Below are 27,814 nucleotides of genomic sequence, written 5' to 3'. Positions count from 1 at the left end.
TGAAATAAGATAAAATCTGTACAAAGAAATTCGATAGGTACGTTATTTTTATAATTAATAGATTTTTTTTACCCCAAGTTTCAGATATCTACTTGAAACATACGAACAGAAAAATGTATACACATTGAATGAATAAATATAAGAAATAATTGAAGCATAAAAACTATTAAAAGCGTTCAAGGAAATAAAATACAAATTTATACTATTGTAAAAACCAATTGTTTTTTCGTGTGATGGAGAACTTCACAGTACACATCAGTGACAACGAATTCCCATTCCGACCGCTACCCATTACCTAAAATAATATCAAACCCATCGTGCCAAATAAAGAAAGTCCATACAATAGCGAAAATTTGTTGTGATGTTTCACTACTCACTAGAATATAACTTGCAAAAAGTCTATTACCATATCGTTGCACAGCAATTGCCAATGTTATCAGTGCGAATACTTGGGATAGGTTAAAACGGATAAGAATATATATATAAAAAAAAAAAATGAAAATATAATTTCAAGAAGTTATTTGTTTTTATGACTCAGAAGTAATAACTTTTCATATTTTTCAGAATTTATTCGACAATGCTTGAAGATATTGTAATCTAAAACTTATTTGCAATGTTCCTTATTTTGAATTTATACTTTAATACGCATATACACTATATTCAGTATGTAGAAAATAAAAATAAATGTTGTTATGTCTTAAATTAGTTGACATTATACTGGGAATATGAGAAAGTTATATTTCTTTTAGGTTTAATGTGTATACGCTAAAATATTAACTGTTATATCGATTTCATTATTTATATTTCGATCAACCTGAATAAAGAAGATAAGAATTGACACCAATAAAAAACCTTAAAACGTAGTACATTACATATATTTGTATAATCGTGTAGTTTAGAAGAGTTAAATTGAAAACGACTTATTTGTTTTTAATGTCGATTAAATTTATTTCATAAAATATTATATGATCATGTTGTCAATTAAATAATTTAGATGCTATTATTTTTTTCTATAGAATTTTCGTAAGAAAGACGAAGAATAGTATACCTACATTAAGTACATTTATAATTTATTTATTAACACAATACTTATAACCAATGAGTGTTCGTGATGTACTTATAGGTACAGAATTACAAATTATAATAACTAAATATTAGTTATTCACATTATTTTGTGAAACATTTTAGTTGTTGAAATTATACAAAGAGTATCCTCAATGGAATGTTTCATATTAAAATAAACCATATGATATGTATGTACTTTGAGCTGAAATTTTTTAAGAATTACACATTTTATGCATTCGATAGGTTTGCATATTTATTGGTTGATATTTAATAATATACGTTCTATGTTCAATAAAAGTAATGAATATTATTTTAAATACGTCTAGTAAAATTGGGTGTTTAGTTAAATTCGGTTTAAATGCTATTATTTGTGTATATCTATATAGAAGCTAATCCGGCTATGTTTTATTGTTGATATTTTTCATTATACATAATTATCCTACTAGTAAATATTGATTTTCCTTTATAAATATAAAAATGGATGGTTTAAATAATCTAGAATTTATAATCGTAGTATAAAAATGAAAGATGGATATATACTCTGTATATATAGAAGATGGATTTATTAGTGATTCTGATAACTATCATGATTACGGTTTTTATTCCTAATTGATGCTGGTTACCCCAAATTCATATGTTTTTTTGGATAGAAAAATCTAATCTGACGAAACAATGTAATAATAATTAATAGCTGTTTCTTTCTATCTATGTTACCAAGGTACTACAAATATCTCAGACTTGGTATTTGGGGATGGGATATTTGAACCATTGAAGGATTTTAATGAATTTATCAAACCATCGAATAAAAATCAGTCTAGTAGTTCTTGAGTTTATAAATCTCAAAAATACTAACATTTTTTTGTTTTAAATACATAAGTGAAATAAGAGTTTTTGATCATTTGAAATAACCAACTTTCGAAGTTTGAACACATAAAACGTTTATTGATGATTTTTATTATTTTCCAGATACATTTACACTATTTATGTTTTACATTGGTTCAAAACGTCAGGAACAAGTTTTATAGGTATATAAATTGAATATATATTTTGACGTTAAATATAAATTTAAATGAAGTTTAGAAATAAGCAAAGTCTGAGTTATGTTTAAGAGGTCAATTTCAAACTAATTGAATTATTTTTGAAAGGTACTTTTAGATATTTAACCCTTAAGCAACATAGAAATTGCTCTTTAGCTATACCACAAATCTGATTATGAACGTAAACTTTCTGTAGTTTTATAAACGAACATAAATTTATTTATAAATTCGTTTGAGTCAATATTTCAACGTGTCAAAAGTAAGAAAAGTTATTTAAATACACTTATGTGAAACATTGTTTTGCAAAATTCACGAGAACATATGCAGCGAATGCACTAACGAATAAAGTTTTAAAACAATTTATAAACACTAATGATGTGTACCTTTTTAACTGTATAATTAAGCTCAAGATAATAACAATAAACAGTATATTAGAGTTATTTAACAACTTAATACGATAATTTATCATTAATTATTGAATGTATTGTCACATCATGGCTATATGCTTTAGTGAGTAGACCAATACATTGTGTTTATATATATTTTAAAAATATTTCGATTATTCTTTTATTGGATAGTATAGTATATTATTACTTATAACACACTTACAGATCCTAATTTGTCAAATGGTTAACTCAGAACAAAAGGAGACATATTGAAAATGTATTCAAAAGATAATTCAGTAGGTCCATAAATTCGGTACATTTTAATTTTTCTTTTCTTATACTCACAAACCTAGATACGCACGTATCCAAATGTAGAACAGTCCCAGTACAAAAACACGTATTTTCCGTGCCCGTTTTAATTCCAGTTCATAAATAAGATATATAATATTGTGATGAAAACATTTAGAAATTTAAATATTGGTACTGTATATTCGTTAAACGGCTGCTAACTGCGTCGGTCGATGGATATTATCATGTCGAAATCGATTTGGAGAGAAGTGAACTTAATAAAAGAGAACGACAATAGGACATTCTGGAGTCAGAGAAATAATAATAGAAACAACAAGCATTTGTTTCCAATGGAGGAGAACTAGTAAAAGAAAGAATAAACAAAAATCATACGTAAATGCAATATTAACCGGGGTAAAAAATAATTAAAATCTGCATCGTCTATTTTATTGCATTACTGAAGTCACTGCTGCAATTGCAAGTCGGCACCGTATTGTGGATTTCATTTTTACACCGGAAGAAAAAAAAAGAATGCACGCATGTACGCGTTCGTCGAAAGATAATTTTATATATTATTTAGATTATTATTAAGATTATTATCATATATGCGTCGGTGAATCGATTCAATTTTTCTCCACGTATTATTATTATCGGGTCGAATGGAACAGTCTGAAAAATACAACAAAACATCGGTAGGTTGAGCGTAAGCGTAAAGTTGAACGGTAAAGACCCAACGATGAAACACAATAATGCACGCATGCATGCAACAGACCAGCTCACACTTTCGCCCAATAAAGGGGTGTCCAAAAAAAAAAAACCGTATTAAACGCTTCCGAGGTTTGTTTTTGCGCATCCCGTATACGGCGATATTAATTTTCCACGCCAAAACGTTCGCATTCCATCATCCTGCACAAATCTGACAGCACACCTGGCGCGCGACCGTAGACTCTAATTGACGCGCTGCTCTCTGCTATAGTGTTTTTTCTTCTTCCTCTCACCCACTTACTCACTTTTGCCCTCCTCTTATCATCCAGGTCGTCGAAGGTTCCTGCGCGGTTTGACGGTGTAGTCACTTCGGTCATCGCACATTGGGCCCTCTTCCTCCTCCCAATCCTGCTAAATCTCTCTGAAAACTAAATTCTCCGATTACACGAAAAGCGAAAATAAATCGAACGATAGTTCGCATTCACCCACTACCATCGTTGTCGCAGTATTTATATACATATACAGAATGTCCCAGGATGATTCGACAAATGGAGTAACTTTTGTTCTGTTTTTTTTTTATTTTTATTTTTTTTTAATAAATACATAGGTCCTGCGATACAATAAAATTGTATAAAAGATTTTTCTGATATTTAGAACATAAATTTGAAAATTTGAAATTTTAATCTACAGTTTGAAAAAAAATCCAAAATAGCCATTTTGTAAATCGGAGTTTTAGAAAAAGAATTGTGTTAAAATAACTTGTTAAAGTTTAACCATTGATTTATTATAAATTTTTAAAGTTTTTAAAATGTAAATTTAATAATTAAAATAACTGTACAATTATTGTATGTTCTATCAAGATAAAATAGATGATTACGATTAATTTTTCCATGAAATCAAGTACGTGATTTAAAATATTCTGTTCTTTGAAATTTAATCCAAACATAAATATAACATGCTATTAATATTATCATTATTGAAGTAGGTAGATGAGAAGGTAATTTATTATTCGATTGGCATATAATAAATATTTAGTTTAATATTTTAATATTTATAATTGCAACAAGTTTTAAATTGTAAATTTTAACATATGTTGGTTTCCTTTGATTATAATCGTGTAAAGCCGTGGTTTTCAACCTAAGGATCGCGAAATATTGTTTGGTGGTTCTCAAAATTAATAAACAAATTGGTTATTCAAATAAAAATGTATTATTTTAAATATCAATATGATTATTATGAATGTACAATAAAAAATCGAATAAAATAGCGTGTGTTATAATCTTAATTTCACGATTAATTATTAATTATAAGCGATTGTGGTTACCGATTTAAATATAATTTTCATTTAATATTTGGTTATATTTAAACTCTCGTGTATTTAGCAATTTTAATCACGAATTTAATACTTTATAGCATTTAATATAAAACCTAATATGGAAACTATAATTCAAAAAATTCAAGCACATTAAAAGGAGAAAATCTCGGTAGACCGCTAAAATTATGGGATGGCAGTGAATGTTACGATACAGTTGGAATAAATGTGTCTAACGGTAGAATTAGAGTACAATCGTTTCCAATGTGTTTTGTATATGCAAATTTAATCACATAATAAGTGTAATATAATGCACTGTTCTAATAGCTCTTATGTTTGTATATTTTTAAACGTTTTTGTCAAAAATTCTAGTTTCATTTTAACTTCAAACTAAAAATATGCATGTTATTATTAGAACGTTATTAAATAACCTATCATTCGTTATAATGTATGATTATTTGCCAAAATGTATTATATTTATTCCTTAAATTTAGTTATACTCAAGCAAACAATAGTAAAAAAAGAAAATAATAATTGTATATTAATATTAAAAAGATATAATTTTGAACTATATGTTGTTTTTTTTTTTTTTTTAATAGAATAATATTAAATATTAATAATTTTTAAATTATATTTTATTGGTATGATATATGTTTAACATTAGAGTATGTTAATTGTGATAATTGATTCCTTTCAGGGAACTTTTCTAGGTATAACCGATAAGTTCTCAATGTGTTCCTACCACTTTCACATAAAGCTCTAAGCATATCAATATACTCCAGTGTACTAAAAATACATAGTAGGAATATTATAAAAAATATTAAAAAAAAAAAAAAACACAACAACATATTTTTTTAAAAATTTTGAACTTTACATTGCTATAGTAATTATTTAGAAAAGCAAGATTTAAATTAAATTTTCCATAACATTCATAGTAATTTCATGGTTTTCTTTTCTACTTTAAAGTACATAGAAGGTACTCAAGGGATTTTTATATGTGCACATTATTAAAGTTTTAAATTATTTTTTTTAATTTTTTTATTTGATACTAATTTTTTAAAGACCCCTTGATCTGACACTAATGTCAATGGTGTTTTGTGTAATAGTTAAAAGATAAAAAATATTGGATTACTAACATTAATCTACTTTTTTTTTTCCACAAAATTTACCACATTCACTTAACCAACTAAAAATTAAATATTTTAAAAAAAAATTAACACAATATGTTTTATTTTAAAACCCATTATAATTAAAATGTGAAATCAATTGCGTTCATGAATTAGTTATATTAAAGATAATACATCTGTATTAAAATGGATACATGGCTGAATGTGTCAGAAACTAATCGAAACAGCGCTCGTTGTGTTATTGTGTAGTTTTAAGAATTACAATACCAGAAAAGTTTTGTCAATTTTAGTGATAACTAAAAACTATTGATTAATAATATATACCATTACAACCGCGTAGGACGCAACATTTTTTAATATTTTATTAAAAGTTGTAATGAAGCGTAGCTACTGCACTGTGAATTATATCGAATTGAACCCAATTTGAAGCCAATATAATATATGTACTGACCTGATCGCGTTAAAACGTCACTGCCATGATAATGATACTTTTTTGTTTTGGTTTTTTTCACTGACGACGATAAAATACTATGTTCGCACGTGGGCGTATTGCGATCATCGTTTGCGAGTTCGATCAGTTTAAGAAACATAGCTCCACGGTTCAACCACCATGACACGAAATTATTTATTATAACGAAAGCTATTTGTTATTTCTGAGTATTAATGACGTCTTGAGTCGTAAGGATCATCTAACCGTTCGTGAACGGACGCATTAAAACAACTACACTACCCATCCGTGAATAATGGAAAAGTGTCATTGAAAAATGCGCACGGACAACACGATTTCGAGCAATATTATCAATTATTACATACGCGATGGCAGCAAGCTACTGCGGTATAATGTTCATTATTCTGCTGAGAGATAACCCATAAACATGGAATTCACATTATTTTTTTAAGATGTAAGAAAACACTGAGAGTAATTGAGAAATGTATTGCTTTTCTCTTGAACATATACTTATATAATATGAACACTTTTAAATTATATGACACACGAAAAAAAAAAGCACTTTTCATGATTGATACTTACAATTTTTTATGTCAGCTTTTAAAATTATTATTAAAAAAATAAAATGTGGTTACGAATAAGAATATTGTTTCGTGAATATTAGTCAGGGCCTTGTGCGTTCAACTCGGTATCATATTATTATGAATCATTGCATCAAAGAAAGTGGATCTTAATAAATTCAAGAATTTTTATATATTGAAGTTATTCGACATTTTGACTGATTTATTTTGTTAATCGAAAAAATTATTTATTTAAATTACAATACAATATGGGTTATTATTGATAAAAATATTTGCGACTTTTTAACTTCTTTATCTATAAGTATTTTTCAAAGGTAAAATACAAAATAATAATTTTTTTTTTAATAATTCTAGAAACTCATTTGTTGCAGTGGTGAATTTACAGAATGAAGGGTAAGGTCTATTATGCGTATATAAACGTTAGTTCTTTTGTTTTATTCAATATTAAAAGTATACAGATTTGTTATGATGTAATTGTATTAAACATTTATTTTACCTTATGAATGTTAAATTAATTATAGTCAACATTTATAATTTTTGAATAATATGTACCATATTGCAACACTTTTAAGTAAAATTCGATCATACGCGATGTAATCTTAACAGGCACAAACAACATAATTCTATTAATTGATATTAACTTTTATTAACTTTTAAAAGTAAGAATCAATTATTTTTACCGATGTACAAACTAAATACAAATAAATATGTTATTTATAATTTTTTTAATTATAAATAGAAGGTAAAAAATTTGACCATTTTAATTATTTTAGCTAACAGTAAAAATCCACATATTGAAAGTTAATAAAGAACAAAATTATCATCTTCTATGGAGAAATAAAAAGTAATTTTGATAGGCTGAAATTCTTATTAATTTTTGGTTTTTGTTTTGGATAATAAGTATTTCTATACAGAGATTAAAATATAATACAATTGTTATAGTTGAATACACAGATTTTGGTTTTTTTTTTAAATAAAATAATTTAAAAAAATAATAAAAATAAAATACAATTACTCAATATGCACTACGAGATTAATTCAGTAATCATAAAAATAAAAATATAAATAGGTAAATTTCTAATTTAAGAAAAGATTTATAATTACAATGAGTGAAATAATAGAAAAAATTCAAATAAAAGAGTAAACAAATTCTAAACCTGTATTTTGAAGGAATAATTATGTAATAATTACGTTGTTTTTCATCGTTGCATATTTATATTCTAATTATGTTTTTATTTTATTCATGAAATGTTAAGGTTTGAATTCAATAATAGTTTTAATTAAAGGTTAGGTTTACTTGACTAAGGATACATTTATCACATACTTATGATGTTATGTGTATTACTCACTACTTTTTTAATTATATTACTATACCATGTCGTTTTTAAAGTCTACACATAACAATTGATTGCAATGTTTAATAGTTGAATACCAATATTATTCAATATATTATATTTGTATTATAAATGTTAGGGACAAATAATAAGTATCATTATTCACGGCCAGCAGAAGTTATATTTTTTGCTGACCGGCTATTACTAACGTACCAGCAGCCAACGACATTATTGTACTTCGTAGAGTAATTATTGAATACAAATTTGTTATGGTTAGTTGAAGAACTATTGGGTTTTTGGTTTTAGAGATTGGTGGCAGTCGGTATTTCAAAATTCGAATCTATTACGTGCGACATTAGAGACCGATGCCCATGCCGACAGGCATTAAGGCAACTCGGGGAAAAGTTTTATACCAGCTATACGAAAATACCGAAAGTTGAATTAAAATATTCTTGAAGAAAATTTAAATGATTTGGGTTCTAAACGTACATAATTGTGTTGTGTAACCTGAATATGGATTTATTTATTTTTTTTTTTTTGCGAAAGATAAAACAATTTCGAAACCAACTTTTGTCTAATATATTCTAACAACTGCCCCAGGCATTACGATATATTGCGTATAAATAATTTATATCGAACATTAGGATAAATTTTATATAGTTAAAAAATCGTACTCTGTTTTTTATGGACACGGTACGACCGTGTGTCAGTTGAAACACGTAATATAACGAGTGATGGTTTCATACGTATTGATGTATTTCACTTTATATAGTAAAAATTAACATATACGTTAACATGTACACAACTTATTCAAAACAAGATACGAGAATACTATAAAAGATTTTGAAACGCTCAGTAAATATTTAAAAAATAAAATACGAAATTGCATTAATATATTGCGGTACTTACATCAACGTGCACTCCCGTCACTTCGAACACTTGTACTTCAGGCGATTCCCCGGGCAGGAATCGGTAAAATTCGTTTCCATCTTTATACCATTTCACTGTGTACAATTTCTCACCCTGTAGGTCGTACTTACATTCTAACCGTGTACTGTTTCCCACTAGTGTGTGTTCTTCGATTCTTAATTCCGTGAGCCTCAGGCAAAACGCTGAAATAAATAAAAATATACGTATTATTGACCAAATAATCGTACTCAAATAAAAGATTTAAACTTTAAATCCTTAAGATGAAATGTAACAGCAGTAAACTGTAAGGTATTGCACTTATCATTTTGATGTACATGAATTCAAAATAGTTGTCAAATATCCTAAAACAAATATACCAAGAAAAATATAGCGTTTCAATTGGTCGAGATTTACTCATTCGATTTACACCAAAGTAAACATTTTCTTATTTGGTTTTCAAAAAATTAAAGTTAAATGAATCTACTGAGCAAGTATACAAATAAGAATAGTACAAATTAAGTGCGCATACCAAACATGTAAGGATCTGTTTTTGTTTTAAATATTGATACTTAAAATAACCATTCCACCGTGTAGAATATGGTTATTTATCTCATCTTGATAATAGTTATTACAAAAAATTAAAGAGATCAGATTATTAAATAATTGGATAAAAAAAATAAATAATCTTGATTCCTTTCCATGTGTAATTTAATTAAGTTTTATAGTTTGATTTTTAACGTTCATTTCAGAACAACATTTGGTGAAACATTTTGAAGAAATTCATCAAAATTTGTTATTCAAAAATTAATTAATTAATGACGGTTGTCAATACTTTTTTAAATAACTTAAACGAGAAATTATTTTTCGATTGAACGACCCGCCATCTATAGCGAGTAACGACGATGTAAAAAATGCGATAAACTTGAAGCGAGAAAGTTGGTTTTTTTAATTAAGTTGAAACTCGATTTTTTTTTTGTTCCCCAACATATACTGTATGTATATAAATGCAGAATATGACATTGAACATTACTTGAATATTGTAATAAGTAGATGCATTTTTGCAAGGGATACTCGATAGATGTGCGTTGCTTACTCGGTCACTTAACCCACAATATACAAAGCGTTGTGTGAAAATTAAAATTGGGTCACATAATAAAAAATAAAATTCGCTTCTCTTTCAATAATATTTTATTATTTAGCGCGCAATTCAGATATAGTTAAATATGTACAAAGAGGATTCATTCAAACAGAGCTGCCAATATTCAGCTTACAACAAAATAATATGTATAGTAAGATAAAGGAGAATTGGTTCAACGCATATGAATTTATTTGATATTGGTATTAATAAAAAATAATACATGAACTAAACACGTGTAGTCATAGCTGATATGTAATGTTTTCACTGTAGGATACAAAGTTTCTCGTAAGAATTAAAAAAAAAAAAAAGTACGAACACAATTGATTCCACAATGTTTTTAATCCCTTTAGAGAACAACAATATAATATAACTCGTTTATGTTTAAGGAAGGAAAATCTCATAGTCCACCTACTCAAATTATAAGGAATTTAATATTCTTTCACTTGAATTGCTATTAAAAAAAACACACTATAATGTGTGTATAAAAAAATGAAATATCAACATTTTTCTTTACTAAACAAAATGATAAGTCTATGAGTAAAGATAGATTTTTTGATAGTAATGTGAATTACACTATAACAATTTTTTTTTCAAAAATGTATTAATTATCTCGGTTCTGTTAATTTTAACTCTTTATTAAAAAAAAAAAAAAAACTCTTAATAATACTAACATCAAAATACTTACTATATAAATATAAATATAAATTAATATATCTAAATTTATTATTTATTATATGTAAAATAATATAATTTTATGTGTATTATAATTAACTACATCACTACAAGCTCAGTTTAAATGTATAGATAATTGATGTTAGTTTATTAATACTTGGTATGTAATGAAAAAGCTTTTAATGAAAAATGAAAAAAATATTCTGTAAAATAACGTATTTCGATATTTATTATATGCCATAATATCTAGACAATAGACGCGTTTTTTAGGCATGTGAACGGACGACAAATATCAAGCAGATATTCATCAACGAAAATATATAAAAAATAATAATAAATAAATTATTTCTCAGATGTGGTTTTACTTATAAGAGGTTATATCATCTTCTTATATTCGTTATACGCAAAACGACCAAATAAATGTGGAAGAGGGTTATTTAGTGGCAGTTATAATGGGGGGTAGGTGGATTGCCCTTTTTTGGAATTTGTTTTTTTTTTAAATTTAATATATCGCTGGCCCCATAACTCATATCTGTAAATGTTCGAACTTATGATTTGATAACAAGATATTTTTCGATTGAGCCACGGATAATATATTATCATATTGTATATTTATATATATTTGTATATTACTATAATTTATGAATAGGTCATGCATGAGCGATATAATTATTATTATTATTATAAAAAATTGTACAAGTCAATACATTTATGTTAGCGTTTAAATTATATTAATATATATATATACACAATACTAGACATGTTCCTATAATTCGTATACATAGGCGTAATTTGAGCAATTTTTACGCGGGGGGGGACTTTATTTTACTTTTAAACTATTATTTTTATGTTGATATACTGTATATTTTAGGACTAGATATACCTCATCAGCATCATCATCACCGTGTATTTTGATTGAACAAAAACATTTTGATTATTCCATTTATATTTTTTTTATAGTTAATAGTTATTTAGTTATTTATTAGTAATCATTTATGTTTATTAATAAAATAATTCTTAAAAATCTAAAATGTCTTTTCTATAATATTTTTTCTAATTTACAAAATATTAAGTGGGTATTGCCTTATTAAATTATTGGAGAGGGAAGTTGCCACCTCTCATCCACCAGTTTACGCCTATGCCCGTATGTATATTATATATTATACTCGTACAAAAATGTTATGGAGTGGGGGAGGGTTGGCATTATTTCCCCCCTTCTCTTGAACATCATGTATAACCACTACTGACTTCTATACGTGAATTTATCTGGTGACCGCAGTAAAGGTTTTGAAAGTATATATATTTAAGTAATATTGAAATGTATGGTCGCAGTATAAATAATGTACATTTAACGAAACATATAGAAACGTACGGCGTTTAGTCTAGGCAATATGTGTACACTCATGCGTATTTTTCTAAATAAGGAAGTACAATAATGAAATGAATGCGAGCAAAAAAAAAAAAAATTCTATACATATAAACAAGTGTTCCCAATCCAATTAATCCATAATTTCATTAACTAATTAATATGAAATATTTTTGGAATAATCTTATTTCAATTTTATTTAAATAGACAATAATTAATGTTATCAGATAACAACAATACTAACGATGGGTGATTCAGCTAATAAATAATTAAATAAATAAAAACTGATATAATCGAACCTCATATCGTTTTACGAATTTATATAATTTGTAAATAATGACATTTGTGTTAAGCCTCAATTAATATTTGATTACGTTTTTGCCATATCCAGTAACTTTTTAGCTTATACTGTTGTTTTCGTGTTTGATTAACAATGATAACATAAATCAAATAAGCATTTAAGTTATGTTCAATTAAAATATAAAAACTTAAGCTGTACTTAACATTGTAATATTACCAATTTATAGTACAGCAGAAATTCGATAAAACAAATAAATATATAAATAAAATAGTGAATGAATATGTGACAAAATAAGTTTGTGTATAGAAATACAATACAATTTATGAATTTGTAATATTTTTCTTATTAATTAATACTTCAGATTTTAAACCAAGTGACGAGAATAAGAGTATGTTGATTCTAATAGACATTTATTCTATTCACCATTAAAAAAAGGAAGTTTATTTTTTGAGTGTTAACATATACCAATAGTTTTATGTAACAACTCTTGAGATTGTAAATTGAACACAGAAAGTATTTTAAGAATGTTATTTTTCGATTTATTCTCTTGACATGTAGCAAAACGAAAAAATAATTGAAAAACGTTGAATTCGTTAAAATAATAGTTTTTATAATAATGAATAAGGAATATTTAGTATGTTCAATATCTCACAGTTTATAAAAATTATCTATTTAAAGAGTCGGTCAGTAAATATAAATAAGTATATAAATATATATAAGAAGTGCTATATAATACATAATATTATATTATATTCAATTTATGTACACCGATTTGGATTTACACTACATCGTCATCAAACGTTGTGTATAAATAAAATCGTAAACTAGGGCACAACAATATGATGTAGGTATACACTGAAACGCGATCCAAATATTAACAGGTATACATTCACGCCAATAGTTAATGGAAATTATGATGTTAACGATAATAGTAGTGGCGACGCGTTTACGCTGCAGTTGGAGCGATCGGAATTCAAAACACGGATTTCTGTGTCGAATGAAAAGGTTTTTTCTTTTCTTTTCTTCTTCATCTAATTCTTATTATTATTTCCTTGCAACGCCTTGCGTCTCTTCCACCCTCCTCCATTGTTCCATCTAACAAACGCGAATCGCCGTGACCTATCCCACGTACACGAAATTGAAATGAACGTAAACTTATTCCCTGTTGTTCCTACGATCGACGCCTACGTTCGGATAATTTCCGAATCGCGTTCGCACAATGACAACGACGACGAGTGGTCGGCCCTAGCATGTGTGCAAAAGCAGCAGCAGCGTAGCTGAATCAGGTGCGATTCAATTTAAATGTAAAACGAGGTCGGGCCGATACATCGCGCACGTGTATTATGTGTGTACACATGTATATATATATATTTTAAGGGTTTCGCGGACTGTTTATGTGTGTGTGGAAGGAGGGGGGGGGTGGAGAGCACGTAGTATATGTTGAAGCCATTTTCGGGTATACCTACGACCTTCATTAGGAATAGAACCCGCGCAGACGCGCGCGAGTCCGATAAAGCAACAAAAAACCCTACAGGGCTGACCCGCCGTGCGAGTAAAATGAAAGATTGCCTTTCGCCAGGGGTTTTATACGAGCGGAAAATGAGAAAGGAGGGGAAAAATGTAAAGAAAAAAATACAACTAGCTGCTCGCTAGGGAAATCGGGTGTTCTGTGCGGTTGTCCGCTGTTGTCCAACAATCGTTGTTCGCATATATTGTTTGCCGAAACCGGTGATTTTGGTGTGAAAAATTACCGTAAAACATGGGCGACGAGAGGAAGAAAAAAAAAAATTAATTAATCTGATCTCACTCCATGTGGCTACTGCAGCATATACCAAGTAATTTGGGTGCAGTTATAACTATAGTTATACAATTATACGTTGAAATTTCGTTGCCATAATTTTAATTCGCTTTTAATTCCGGCTGAATTTCAAGTTTTGCAGAAGTTGAAAGATTTAACTATGAATTGAATTTTTCCTTTTCTATGTATTTGGTGGCGATAGTTGTTGGAAAAACTTGCTAACATTATATATGAAAGAAGAAAATATGTTACTTCTACCTTTTTGGTAAAGAATATTGTTTTATTTTTAGTGCTTACTGTTGATAGTTACCGTTAATTTGTATTGAATCGTATACACGTTTAAATATTAAATATACCAATAAAAGTTATATATAATACATCTAAAATGTTGTGAGTTTAAAAATAATTTATTTATAAAAAGTAAAATCGTATAAGTGTACGTCTTAAGTTTCTTAGAAACTTATGATAGTTACAATATTCACACTGTTGTATTTATACGAAAAAATAATTTTATTACATTAATTAATAAATTAACTATGTAAATTTAGATATTGTGTTGTGTTGATAATTTTAATACATATTACTGTATTATTAGATTATATAAATAATGTTATTAGTATTTTCCACAGAACAGTTAATTTAAGTTAAAAAACAATTTCAAGATTAATAATTATTATCGCTTGGTAAATGTTCTAATTTTTTAAGTTAAATAAAATAGTTTTATACGCAAATAAATGCATCAAAAGTAAAATTAAATAACTTAGAATGAGTGAATGATTACCATGACTGTATTTCAAACCACATGATACATGGATACTAGTAATAAAGATTTGTTTGTGTTACAAATCAAAATAACAAGTAATATACAATTATAATTGATGTAAAAAGATTTTTGATTGTTATGTTTGTCCCTGAAAAAAAACATTTTGTTCGATTTTTGAATATTATACTCTACACTAGATCGTACAAAAATTAAGTATTTAAGTTAAACTATGATATAATACACTAGTAAATATATAAATATATATAACTTAGGTTATTAAGATAAAATCAAATCAAATTACAATTTATATTCGAATAAGTAATAAAAGTATACGCTAAAGCTTAGATGTTGGTAAGTTGTTAATTGACGAGCAAAAGTTTAAATCCGCCGGGACTATTTAAAGCGGATTTTACACATGGACTACAATGCTGACAAACATATCACTGAGTTACTATATTGTGCTTGTGGCGTATTTTACCCACTCCGATTTTGTCGAGCCAAATGAGAAATTTCAGAGAAACGACAAAAGTTTTGGAACGTCAAGGGTTAATTCCAAAAACAAGCGCTTAAACATTCCATACTCGGGAGGGGGAAAAAAATGTCGTTCTAAATGACCCATTGTTAACCAAGAGAAAAGGGGCATAGGCCGGGACTTGAATTCAAAGTTTTGTCTCCGCTGCTATTGTTGCGGGTTATAAGGAGGCCATGGTGTAGGCGGTGTGTCGCGTCAGTGCTCATCTGCAACTTTCAAGGCAAACACATCCGGTTTACACAAGATTTTAAGACGGCTCGAGAAGACGAACTATATGTACACACACGGAAAGTTTTAGAAAATCGGAACAACTTTAAACACATAAATGTATCATAACTGCAAAATAAAGATGACTAACGGTGTAAAAGACATCTGTAGAATATAAAAAATGTATCTATTTAATGATCCCTTGCAATGCCATAAAATTCAAATATTTTTTTCTACGCTTAACTGAACGTGATCGGAGGTCCCGTCTGGTTTATTATAGCAAAATAGCTATGGTTATGATGTCAAATGCAGAATATCGCAGCATAGTTTGCTGTATTGTAATAATAACCCAAAATAATCATGAGGACCGTCGTAGAACATAATTATCTCAACTTTCAGAATATAGGTTTTAAATAATTTATAAACGGTAGGTGGGCGTAGTATATTTTTATCAACTATTTATAAAATGTATCATTATATGGTATTCAACGAGAGCTTAAAACCGCATATTTTACTTTACAATAACTACTTCATAGCCACGTTACGATCAGGTTTCAACACCTGCGACTCAGTCCCCCGAGTCTTATGCAAAATAGCCAAGCGAGAAATCCGACTTTTGTTTTATTTTCACTTCAGATTTATCACTAGGGATTCGCCAGTTTAAAAGAATAGGTTCAGTTTTTATCCGTTGCCGTTTTTCCTAACCACAGCATAGCGGTTGAGGAATTGCAAGGTGGTGTAAAAAAATATAACAGAACAAAGCAATAAATTTAGGATTTTTTGGATATACTCGAGACTTGTAAATTGTGAACATTTTTTGGGTAACAATTATTTATGGTGTAGCCCAGTAACTGGATTTAGATTTTCATGATCTGACAATTTAAATACAAAACTTTGACTCTGCGAACAACATTTTATAACACTCAAATGCATAGTTTTTTTGTTTTTACCGTTAACTTAAATATATTTCTTTTTGACATTATCAACATCCGAAATTTAAATAAGTTATGTTGTATTAACCTAGGACTCGTGACTGATAAAAATACTTTTCGTTTATGATGTATTTACTTTCTCAACATATAAATACTAAAAGAATAAAGTAGATAAGTTTTAGGAATCTAAAATTATTTCCAAAAGAAATAACTTCAAGTAAAAATAAATAGCTTTGATCCGCATTTACTTAATAGGATTTAAAATGTATTTTTTTACTTTTATTTAACCTTCATATCTAAAAAATTAATAATATGCTATACTGTTCTATATCAAAGTTCTATAGAATAAAAAAATTAATTTTTTTTTAAATTTTCTAAAATATTCGATCATATAATAATCGCGTTGTAAATAATAATGGCTAAATACTGCAGTTTGATGTTAAAATTAGTTTGTAAAATAATTAAAATCAAGTAAAATACTCAGATCTATATGGTGTTTGTCCCTGATTTACAAATTATAAGTCAAAATGAAAGAAGCTACAGTACAGGAGAGGTACATACTTTGAAACTAATATAGGTTACGAAGGTAGAACTAATGAGTTGGTTATTTTTGAAAATCTAAAACAATGATGGGTTATCGAGTTATAAATATTGTGATATATAAATTAAAAGATTAATTTTAAAATAAACAAAACTCAAGAGGTACAAGCACAATAGGGAAATGTTACACTTGATAAAGACAATAAATGTATACAAAACTTTTAAATTTTCATTAACATTGTACTTTATTGTAGTAAAAAATGTCATGAGTTGTAACTATATTTTTACATCAGACAAACTATTTTACAACATTTATTAATAAAAGTGTAAACAAATATCAAATAAAATATTGTTAAGCTAATGTGTGATTTTAATAGCTCATATAAATATGTCACGTAATGCAATATAATAATATTAAAAACACAAATAAAACAAAATGTTCTATACGAGTATGTTTTTTATTATATATTTGTGGAAAGCGATTTACCATATAATCGGTATAGGTTTGTAACGTGCGAACGACGATGATTATAGAGATTGATATTCTGACTAATAGTTTACAATGATACGGTTGCTTGAGTGCAATATTTTGCTCATCTCAGGAGTGCTGTTAACATCGTTCACGTGGTAGCTTTAGTGTTAATTTCATAATTGTGATGCAAAGAGGGTATGTATGGAAATTGATTTTCACGAAGTTCTACCTTCATTACATAGATAATAGCACCGAATTCAATTAAGAACAACACATTTTCTCGCTAAAGGATTTAGAGTTACGCTGGTGTAACGTAGTTTCAGCTGATGACTTTTGATGAGCATTAAGAACATCCACCTGAAATACACACACTCGCGTACTAACACGTGTTTGCACATAAACACACAAACGCAAATACACACAAAGTGCGTACTCAAAAGGCAGTGTTTGTCCGTCGGAAATAACAGTAAAACCATAACACACAACAACGGTAAAGATAAAACGAAGATCATTTATATGGTCGGCAGTGGCAATGTATGTTTACAGTACAAATGGACAATGCTAAACAGGCCGTATGCGAACACATGCACTCGCTCGTAAAAACACACACACAAGAGCAGGACGAACGGTTACTTTGTAATTCCCTGAAAAGGTTCCCTGTTCTCTTTAAGTTTTAATGGGTAAGGATCAAACAGAAATACTGACCGAATGGCTCGACGAATCACAGAAATGATCAATGAATGTGGGTTACGTACATTTTTTAGGCCTGGTGCATATGTCCGTTTTTTTTTACCGCTGCGGCACCGCAAATACGGCCTAATTAATATGTGATCAAATTGTGCAGTATATATGCCTTAACGGTGCCGTTGCGTTCAGTGTCTGCCGCAGATAACAACGTCGCCGCGCACGCAAATCCGGTTCAGTAGTACTTTGTTGTAAATCGATTTATGCACTAGTACGATTTTTCTACACAAGATGTCCGAAATCGACAATTTTCACTTCTGAGCTGTTGATCGGCGAAGTTACAAATTATCACGATAGGACCAAAAAAAGAAGAGCTTGGATAAGTATCTGTCGGAATTTTTTTCTATCGTTCGATGAAAAGGACGACAAAGGAAAAAATAATTTCTAGTGATGTTATGGAGAGTCTCATGCATGTGTATTAAGACTTTATCTTTAGAGTTACTATTATTGCAAATTCGTAAAACGAATAAGTAAAAAACTTTTTTTTTTTTATTTTATCACATAAACATATTTTTTTATCTTACATCACTAAACATAGCATAAAATTCACCTCTTAATAATCTTGCATCTGTAAATGGGTGTAGCACCCCGTAACGCCTATTATCCATTCATACATATTTTCTGTGAACCAAGTGAGCAAAAATTGACCTTTTTTTTTAAAAAATAAATCTCCATAGTTGGCGACTGAATAGCAACTAAAGAGATATTCCATACCGAATATTGTCTCGGGTATCTGTATGACGTGCGGTTATCGCAGCAAAAAACGCAATGGTGTGTATTCAAACAGTGGCATCCCAGCGACAAAATATGGACGTGTGTACCGGGTCTTAAGATTGTATAACCAATGCACGATAAGTATAAAGGCTGATTGGAATTACACACATGAACGAAGAAAAAACAACGATATTCAACTGCATGTGTGGGAGAGAGGTTGCGGTAAAGTTTTTTTTATTATAATTTACCAAAAATGTTCGAATGAAGTCAAGAAATTTTTAATTCTTATATTTAAAACCGAAGACCTTCCCTTGCGAACATATTCCTGGTGTTCAGAAATTTGTCATTGGCATGCCCCAAATTGCATTAAAAAAATATATATATAAATATTAATAGGTATATAACAAATTGAATATTTGATTTCCTTTTTTTAATCTTCTGATTAAAAATTATTTTTTTAAGGTTAATGAACGATCATGGTTTCATACGGATATAATAATTTCAATTTTTCTTATCATATAATTTACCTTTTCATACTACTGTGTCGGAATTAATACCTACATATAGTTTTACCGTTTAAACATATTCCTCTAACAATATATAATGTATTATAATAGAAAATATATATAGTGGTTCAATATCAAAGTTAATTCAATAAGCAAATACTTATTTGTATTGTGTGTGTGCGTGAATGTTATATTGTTCAAACTGACTTATATTGTTAATCGAGGAGTAAAATTGAACACTGAGATAAAATATAGAATTTTGACAGCACAAATTGCTAAGACAACTCGATGATTGATGACAGTTATTTTAAACAATTTTTTATACAGCCAGTAAACGCAAAAAGAAATTAGACAATGGGAATCAGACAAACGTGACATAAATCTTTCATATCCGTTAACAGTTATATATTTAATAATTATAAAGCAAAATTATGATTTTTAATTATGTTTCAGTAAGTAAGCGAGTTCAAAGTAATATATTATACATTTATAATTTCAAAATTGATATGAAATACGTATTGAACAATCACAAATAATATATAAGGGCCAGTATTAAGTTCCCTGGTTTTATTAAATAAGACAATAATACTACATGAAACAATATTATCGAATTGTATACATTATATACATATATTAGCGTTAATGTATGAAATTCCGAAATTCTATAAAATAACTAGTTATTCTATAGAATTACGGGTACTTTCAATTAATGTATTGAATGAATCCATAAATATATACTTCAACTAGTAATTCAACGAATAACTAGATATTTGTTTATATATGCGTAATACCATATATTTATAATGATGTATTGAGTTACAAGTATAGATACATTTTCAGTTGGGATTATACGAGTAGTGTACAAAAATAACACAATGGTGAAATTTAAATAAATAATTTCGAAGTGTCTTTTCTAATTTAAACATAATTCAGTTAATATAAACCAATTAAATGTTGTTATTGTATTTTGATTTGAAATTGGTTTAAGTTATAATGTATCGTTGAATAAAATAAACTTGCCATTTACATGGTTAAAATAATATAAATACTACCTGCGAGATATATTAAATACATAAAACCAAAAATCAACAGCGGAATATTATAACTACTGAATTCCAAAAAATCGAATGTTTTTATATTTGATTGTAATACATCTCCAATCGGCTTTTAAAACGCAAACACGATGTTGTATTTGTATTATTTATTTATTTTATCATACATCATATAGAATCGAACGATGTTTATACGTATAGACATACCATGGTCAAGGGCTGTGCTGTGTATACTATGCGACACACTTAGTGTTGTACAAATCAAGTTTGTCATAAAATCAAATATTCGTTGGACTTACATAAGCCGTAATTAATATTGACATATATCGTGGAAATGGTTTGTATAAAACAAAAAAAAAAAATATAACATAATTTCTATGATTCATTTAAATGAATTAAATGCAAATACTGTGACTACATCACAGGCTTCAAATATTCGTTTGTCAGTCCTTGAGGTGTAACTTTGCGACGCTAAAATAGTATCTGATATACTAACTTAAAATAATCGAAACCACATCATGTATTGATGTTAAACATTTGATTAGAGTGCTCGAATGGCTAGAAGAAATCGCGAGCAGGTCACGGCTCATCTGATGGCAGCTCTCAACGATGACGAATCGTAACAATAATGTAATAGGAAGTACTCAAAAGCATTCACAGCAAAGATATGATCTTCTATGCAACAGAAATATTATCACGTATTAGGGTAGTATGAGTGCCTAACGAGCTATAGTCAGGGTGGGCAGTATCTTAGATACGTATTTAAGATACGTATCTGAGATACAATTGTATCTTTATCTTGTATCGAGATACATTATTTTAATGAACTTGGTATCGTGGATTTAAATACTTTTTTATCTAGTATTTTTTTATGATTAAAGATACTAGATACAAAATATTGTTATGTAATAATAATTATTAATAATTTAGATAAAAGTTTTTTACGTCGAAGGCTTTTACTTGATAAATTAACAATATATACAATATTTGCTCATAATAAAGTTAAATATAATCTTTATTATGAGCAAATTTTGTAATCAGTAAGTTACATAAATCCAGTTTATAGGCAGAATGTTTTCTTAATTTTATTGCGCTAAACATTTATTTTAGGCCGCACCTACATTGGATCCGTATTTCTCCCAATCCGATCCGTTCGTCGTCGTCCGACTATTGGAATCCGACGACGTCCGACGTGAGTGCCTACATTGGTTCCGTCGAAATCCTTCGACGTCCGTCGAGATCCGTTTAATTGCAGTCTGTATAGGAAGCTATTACAGTCATTATTGTCAGATTAAATACGCGTCGGAGTGGAAAAATCGGACTGAAAATAAACACGTTTGATCGGACGTCGGATCGGAAGTTCCGTTACCAGTGTAGACACTTACACTACAATATAGGTGTTTGTTTTTTCTCCGACATTCGGACGACGACGGATCGGAAGAAATACGGATCCAATGTAGGTGCGGCCTTAGACTGTGTGATTGTGCGATGATTGGTTCATATTTTTTGTCTACGCTGTGTTTGTGTAGTGTCGTTTAATTTTAAGTATCTATTACTAAAAACATGGATAATAATGTAATTGTTAATATTCAAAAATCCTTAGATGGAATATTCTATACAATATTAAATTTTGATGAAATAATAAATGTGAATTGAAAATTTAAATTATTTATTAATTATATATATAATTATTTATTAGTATTAATTGAAATTAGTCTCTTTAAAAGGTGAACAGGAATTTATTTTAAAATATGGGATATAACAAATAAAAAACATTACTATAATACTACATATCATTTTTCAAAAATTTAATCATTTAATAGTTAATAAATAAACATTGTAATTTATAAATATATTTATATTATTTTTAATTGTACCTAATGTAAATGAATAAACAAACAAATAAATATTAATAAATGTATAAAGTATCTTGTATCTTATATGTATCTCGCTACCTGTATATTGTATTTAGGATCATTAAAAATATCGAAGTATCTTGTATCTTGTATTTAGATACTTTTTTTTAGTTATCTTGCCCAGCCCTTGCTATGGTAAGGTGACAATAAAACTAGACTAGAGGTGACTTTTCTTAAGAACGATATAATACAGGACATTTAAAACTACAACTTTAGAAAAAGAGCCCTAAACACAAATAATACATCGTCACAGGTTTTTAAATTAAACCAATTGAAACAGTAGTTTCCAGTTTTTTATTTACACATCAGATATTTTGGATATACGGTACGGAAGCAGTGACAATAACGGTTTTAGTTCGTCAAGAGCATACATTGTGTATTAATATATGAGTTTAATATAATATATAGTACGTAGTATTCGTGATGCGAAATCCCAAGACGAATTGCGCAGTAAGACGGACGTCGTCATAAACGGGTGTCGGATTCATTTGCGAAGGATATTTATTCAGGTACGCAGATGGAGGTACTCGACGGCCTACCGGACGGAATAATGTGCCGGTAAATAATATTCGACCTTTTGTTTAAATAATACTTGTATGTGTAATATATTCACTTCCACCAAAACACAAGCGCCCACAAGAATACGAGTATATATTTATACATATCTACATACATACATACATATATATATACATATATATATATGTACATGTCGTAACAGACGACTATAGTGTACTTATCGTCAACAGCAAATAATCTGGTCCTTGGTTAAATATCGTCGGTGCTGAGGGAATATAAAACTACCCCGTTCCCGCAGCAGGCTCCCGTCAGAGGTCGTCTGAACGTGCTCGTGCTAAAAGATATAGCCGGTATTGCACTCGCAGTGTTTGGATACCGCGGTGGTCCGCAAACAGCAGCCCAGGATATTAATAACTGTTTGTTGTTGTTTCTTCGCCCCGTGCTCTGTTTGCAACCACTACTACCACTACCATCACCACCGTCAGCAACGCGAATTTTCCGGATAGATTCGTAAAATATACAGCTATACACCTACATATAATTCTCGCAACAATGCGTCAAAAACGCATAAGTTTTCCTACACTGTATTTTACACTGTGTGTACACAGTGTGGTTTCGCCGGTGCTCGTGAGCGCGTACGTACAATATAATATTGCACATAGTCAAGCTTTTTAGACCACAAATTGATTATATACATCCACAGGGTGACCCAATAGATCAGGGAAGGAGGCGAATAAGTGGCAAGGAAAAATGTTCAATGGTTTCGAAAGACTTTCATGTAAATTTTAGATTTCTATATGGCACATAATCAACAAAACTGAATAATTAATCACACGTTTATAGATGATACGAGTATGTATTTCACAATGACGCATTGTAATCTGAATTATTTATATTTCATAATGGGACAAATACAATTAATGCTACCCAAAACTAAAAAAATATTTAGAAGATGTGAACGTTTTTGAACAGATAAATTGGTATTTTTCCCATGAATTTTCCTATATCTTTTGTGTTAATAAAGTGAAACGGTCACAAATATGATTTTAAAATAATTGAAATATCGAGAAAAATGATTAATGATCCACATTTATTTGATTAATACGTTTTTTATAGTAATCTTACTTAATTGGATGCGAATAGGAAATTTATAAATTAATTTTATCAATTAGCTTAATAATCTAAACTAATCAAAACAATTTGTGAACATGCGGTAGTGCATGGAACAATAGAAATGTCATCGAATACATAACGAAAAAATAACGCGATATGACACCACAGTATTAAAAGTATGGAATAATATTGCAGATACTTTTTAAAAAAATTAAGCGATTTTGTTGTTTGATCTTCTCTATAATATATACTTACGAGTCTTTTTTCTGTATTAAATCATGTGCATTCAAAAATCAGAAACATTCTAAAAAAGAATATTTGATAGCATGTATTACCATGTAAATAACAACATGCCTACTTAACTACTTAATATTCACAATATTTCAAGTAATATGAAGCAAAAGGTTTATAACAATAAACATTGATTTATTCTTATTATTTCTTTTTACATAGTTATTATTAATTTAAAATTAACATTTAATTTAAGTTATATTTTTTATAAATGATATTTCTCATTATCTTAGATAGTATATATATGTATATATATATATATATGTATGTATGTATACATATTTCAATAATATTCTTATAAAATAATGACACGAGTGAATTTTTTTTTTAATGGTATCATAAATTGATACAAAGAATAAACCATTTCTGCAATAGAGGATAACTGGTACATACTAAAACTAGATATTACGGTAACGTCAAAACACTAATTATTGTTCAGTATAGATTTAAAACTATTCAAATTAAAGAGGAAAATAAGCCCTATGAAATGTTATAAATGTAAAAAAAAAAAAAATAAAAAAAATAGTTATTCATTTTTTACGGAACCATTAAAGTTCATAATATATAGGTCTATTAGAAGAAAAAAACATCTTGCAGCCTTCAGTCGTTTGAGTAATAAAATAATATATAAGCATATTGGTATATAAGAGTTTGCAGTTAATAAGTGTTGTCGTGAGACACCAGTGTATGTATAATATTAACGTGAAAAATGTTCATAATTTTACGTTCAATTTTAGTTACATATTGATATACTATATATTCAGTAGCAATCAACCGGAGTTGGTTTCAGACGTCATTCACGTGCGCTTATTGTAATTATTATGTAAGATTGTATATAACACAACTTTTCGTGGTGGCGGTAAACAACAAAGTCAACAAGTGACGAGATGGGTGTAGGTTTTAGTTGCGACAACAACGGGGTTGTTTAAATTTCAGAAAACCAATCAATCCATCAGTTGTAAACTCCCCGTTATACGTAAAACCGTTTACATTTTGACTGCTCGTAAAAATATATGTTACAATTAACCGTGGTTTTTCACTTTTTTCACATGCGATAACACCAATTATCATTCTATGGATGGAGTTGTAGTACTAAAATTAATTATATTTCAGAGCGCAGTGTATTATATAATATATGTTAACTGTTATTACTGTTAAAACTTTGAATTAAACACGATACCAGAATGTAATTCGAAACCAATGAATATTCTTTAATTCATAAGACACAGATTTGTATTTCGAGGGCGTTTGTTTTGAACTCTGAGCCAATAAAGGTCTCCACTCATCCCCTTTCTAGATGCACCTATACGTGGATTATATATAATGTACCTACAGAGAAAACCATCGCGCGAATTGTTCGTGTCGTCTAAACGAGACTACGTGTGTGTACCTATAATGTTTTTCACGACTATGAGTTAAAACTTTGAATATTTGATGTTGTCTATGACAGTATTAACTATTATGTGTGTGTATAAGGGGTGAACTTTAAAACCTTTTAGAGGCTAGTCTCGTCCTAGAATATAGTACATTGTTGAAATGTTTAATCATTCGAGTACCAAATAAATCTGTTTCAACTGACATTATCATCCCTTTGAGTATAATGGGTACTTGTATATATCACTAAAACATTAAAATTGAATTTTAATTAAATTATTTTTGTTTATATTTGAGCCTACTGCAAAAAGATCAACAATAAGTACACATTTTTTCTACTGCAAAAAAAAATTATAATTATTTATGTGTTTTAGTTTATCAAAATTATTAGAAATAATTAAATTGATATATTTTACTGAATTATTACAAAATTTATTAACGTTTAGAAAGACTCAATAATATTTTGGAATATTCAACGAATAGTTTAATATATAAATTGTTCGAAGATTTTTTTTTTCAGTTTTGAATTAAATTTAAACTATAATATAAATAAAACAGAAATATAAAATTATTGCGTATATAATTAAAATCGGGTACAAGGAAAAAACCTTTATGTGGTTTACCCGTGGCAACATTATTAACAGCTAATTTTTCCAAACACAGGCACACACACTTGTCTTGGTATCTTCATATGCTTTTCACAGTAAACTACTTAAATATATAAAATATAAAGGATGATGAACAATAAATGGCCCTCATCAGGGCCAATCATGACAATCACTTTGATAAATGCCGATGGTATATAACAAGGTTTATATTCAATCAAGATGTACAATAGAAGATTTTAGGTGTTCACGGTTTTGAAGTGTAGAGACACGAGATTTTAGATTAATAAAAAGTGTTTTTACTTAACAACAAATATACAATTTGTTACGACATCGATGGTCAGGCCAAAAGCTCAAAAGCAATAACGTTTCGTTCCCCGGGCCGGCGGCTTTCGTCGGGGCCCACCAGACCGGTTGTCGATCGCTCTCTCGCGGATGTCGATAGAGCAGTCGTGGTGGCTGAGATAACGACCACGACAAAATCATAGTAGTAATTGGTGGTTTCAACAGTCACAGTCCGAGTTGGGGTTACGGAAATATGCAATGATGGACAAAAGGTGAAAATGTATCCTTATTTCATCACCCAAAATTACCGGCATCCTTCATTGATGTATATTGGGACCGTAAAAGAGGTTACACACATGGAGAGGTAAACACTCCATCCTAATCGTTGCTGGTATTTCGCGAGATTCGTCTAGTCGAACGTCAGGTAGCCCCCAACGAGGAATAGGGATTAACCCAACCTCTACGAGACCTGATGCGGTCTCTAATTAATAAGATAACTAGTCTAACTTATAAGATAAATAATAAGTCCAACTATAGTTAGGTATTAGTCTAAATAACAATTGTTATTAATTGCTATTAAATATTGCCATGAGCAAATAAGTTATGAAACGGATAAATATTTATGATCAACTAACATAATACAAGGTGCGGCAAAAAGAACTCCCTGATTAAGAAAACTAATAAAAACTAAACCAAGTCAAATATCAAAAAAAAATGTATTTATAAATTGTACATATAATGCCATTTTTTATTAATTAATTTTAAAAAATAATATCATTTAA

The 27,814-nt window shown here is 28.7% G+C and overlaps 1 protein-coding gene across 2 annotated transcripts in view; it reads right to left on the bottom strand.

The window, feature by feature from the left end:
- LOC112694432 overlaps positions 1-27,814 on the bottom strand; it is a 336,198-nt gene that overhangs the window by 23,484 nt on the left and 284,900 nt on the right. For both annotated transcript variants that reach the window (XM_025569893.1, XM_025569894.1), the window contains exon 2: positions 9,193-9,395. In XM_025569893.1, coding sequence (XP_025425678.1) covers positions 9,193-9,395 — 203 coding nt within the window. The remainder of the gene's footprint in view (positions 1-9,192; positions 9,396-27,814) is intronic.

Source organism: Sipha flava, unplaced genomic scaffold (genome assembly GCF_003268045.1).
Source record: "Sipha flava isolate LNK unplaced genomic scaffold, YSA_version1 129_pilon_pilon, whole genome shotgun sequence".
In the NCBI taxonomy this organism is placed as follows: Eukaryota; Metazoa; Arthropoda; class Insecta; order Hemiptera; family Aphididae; genus Sipha; species Sipha flava.
The sequence above is the reverse complement of the archived record's forward strand: the minus strand, read 5'-3'. Positions and strand labels throughout refer to the sequence as shown.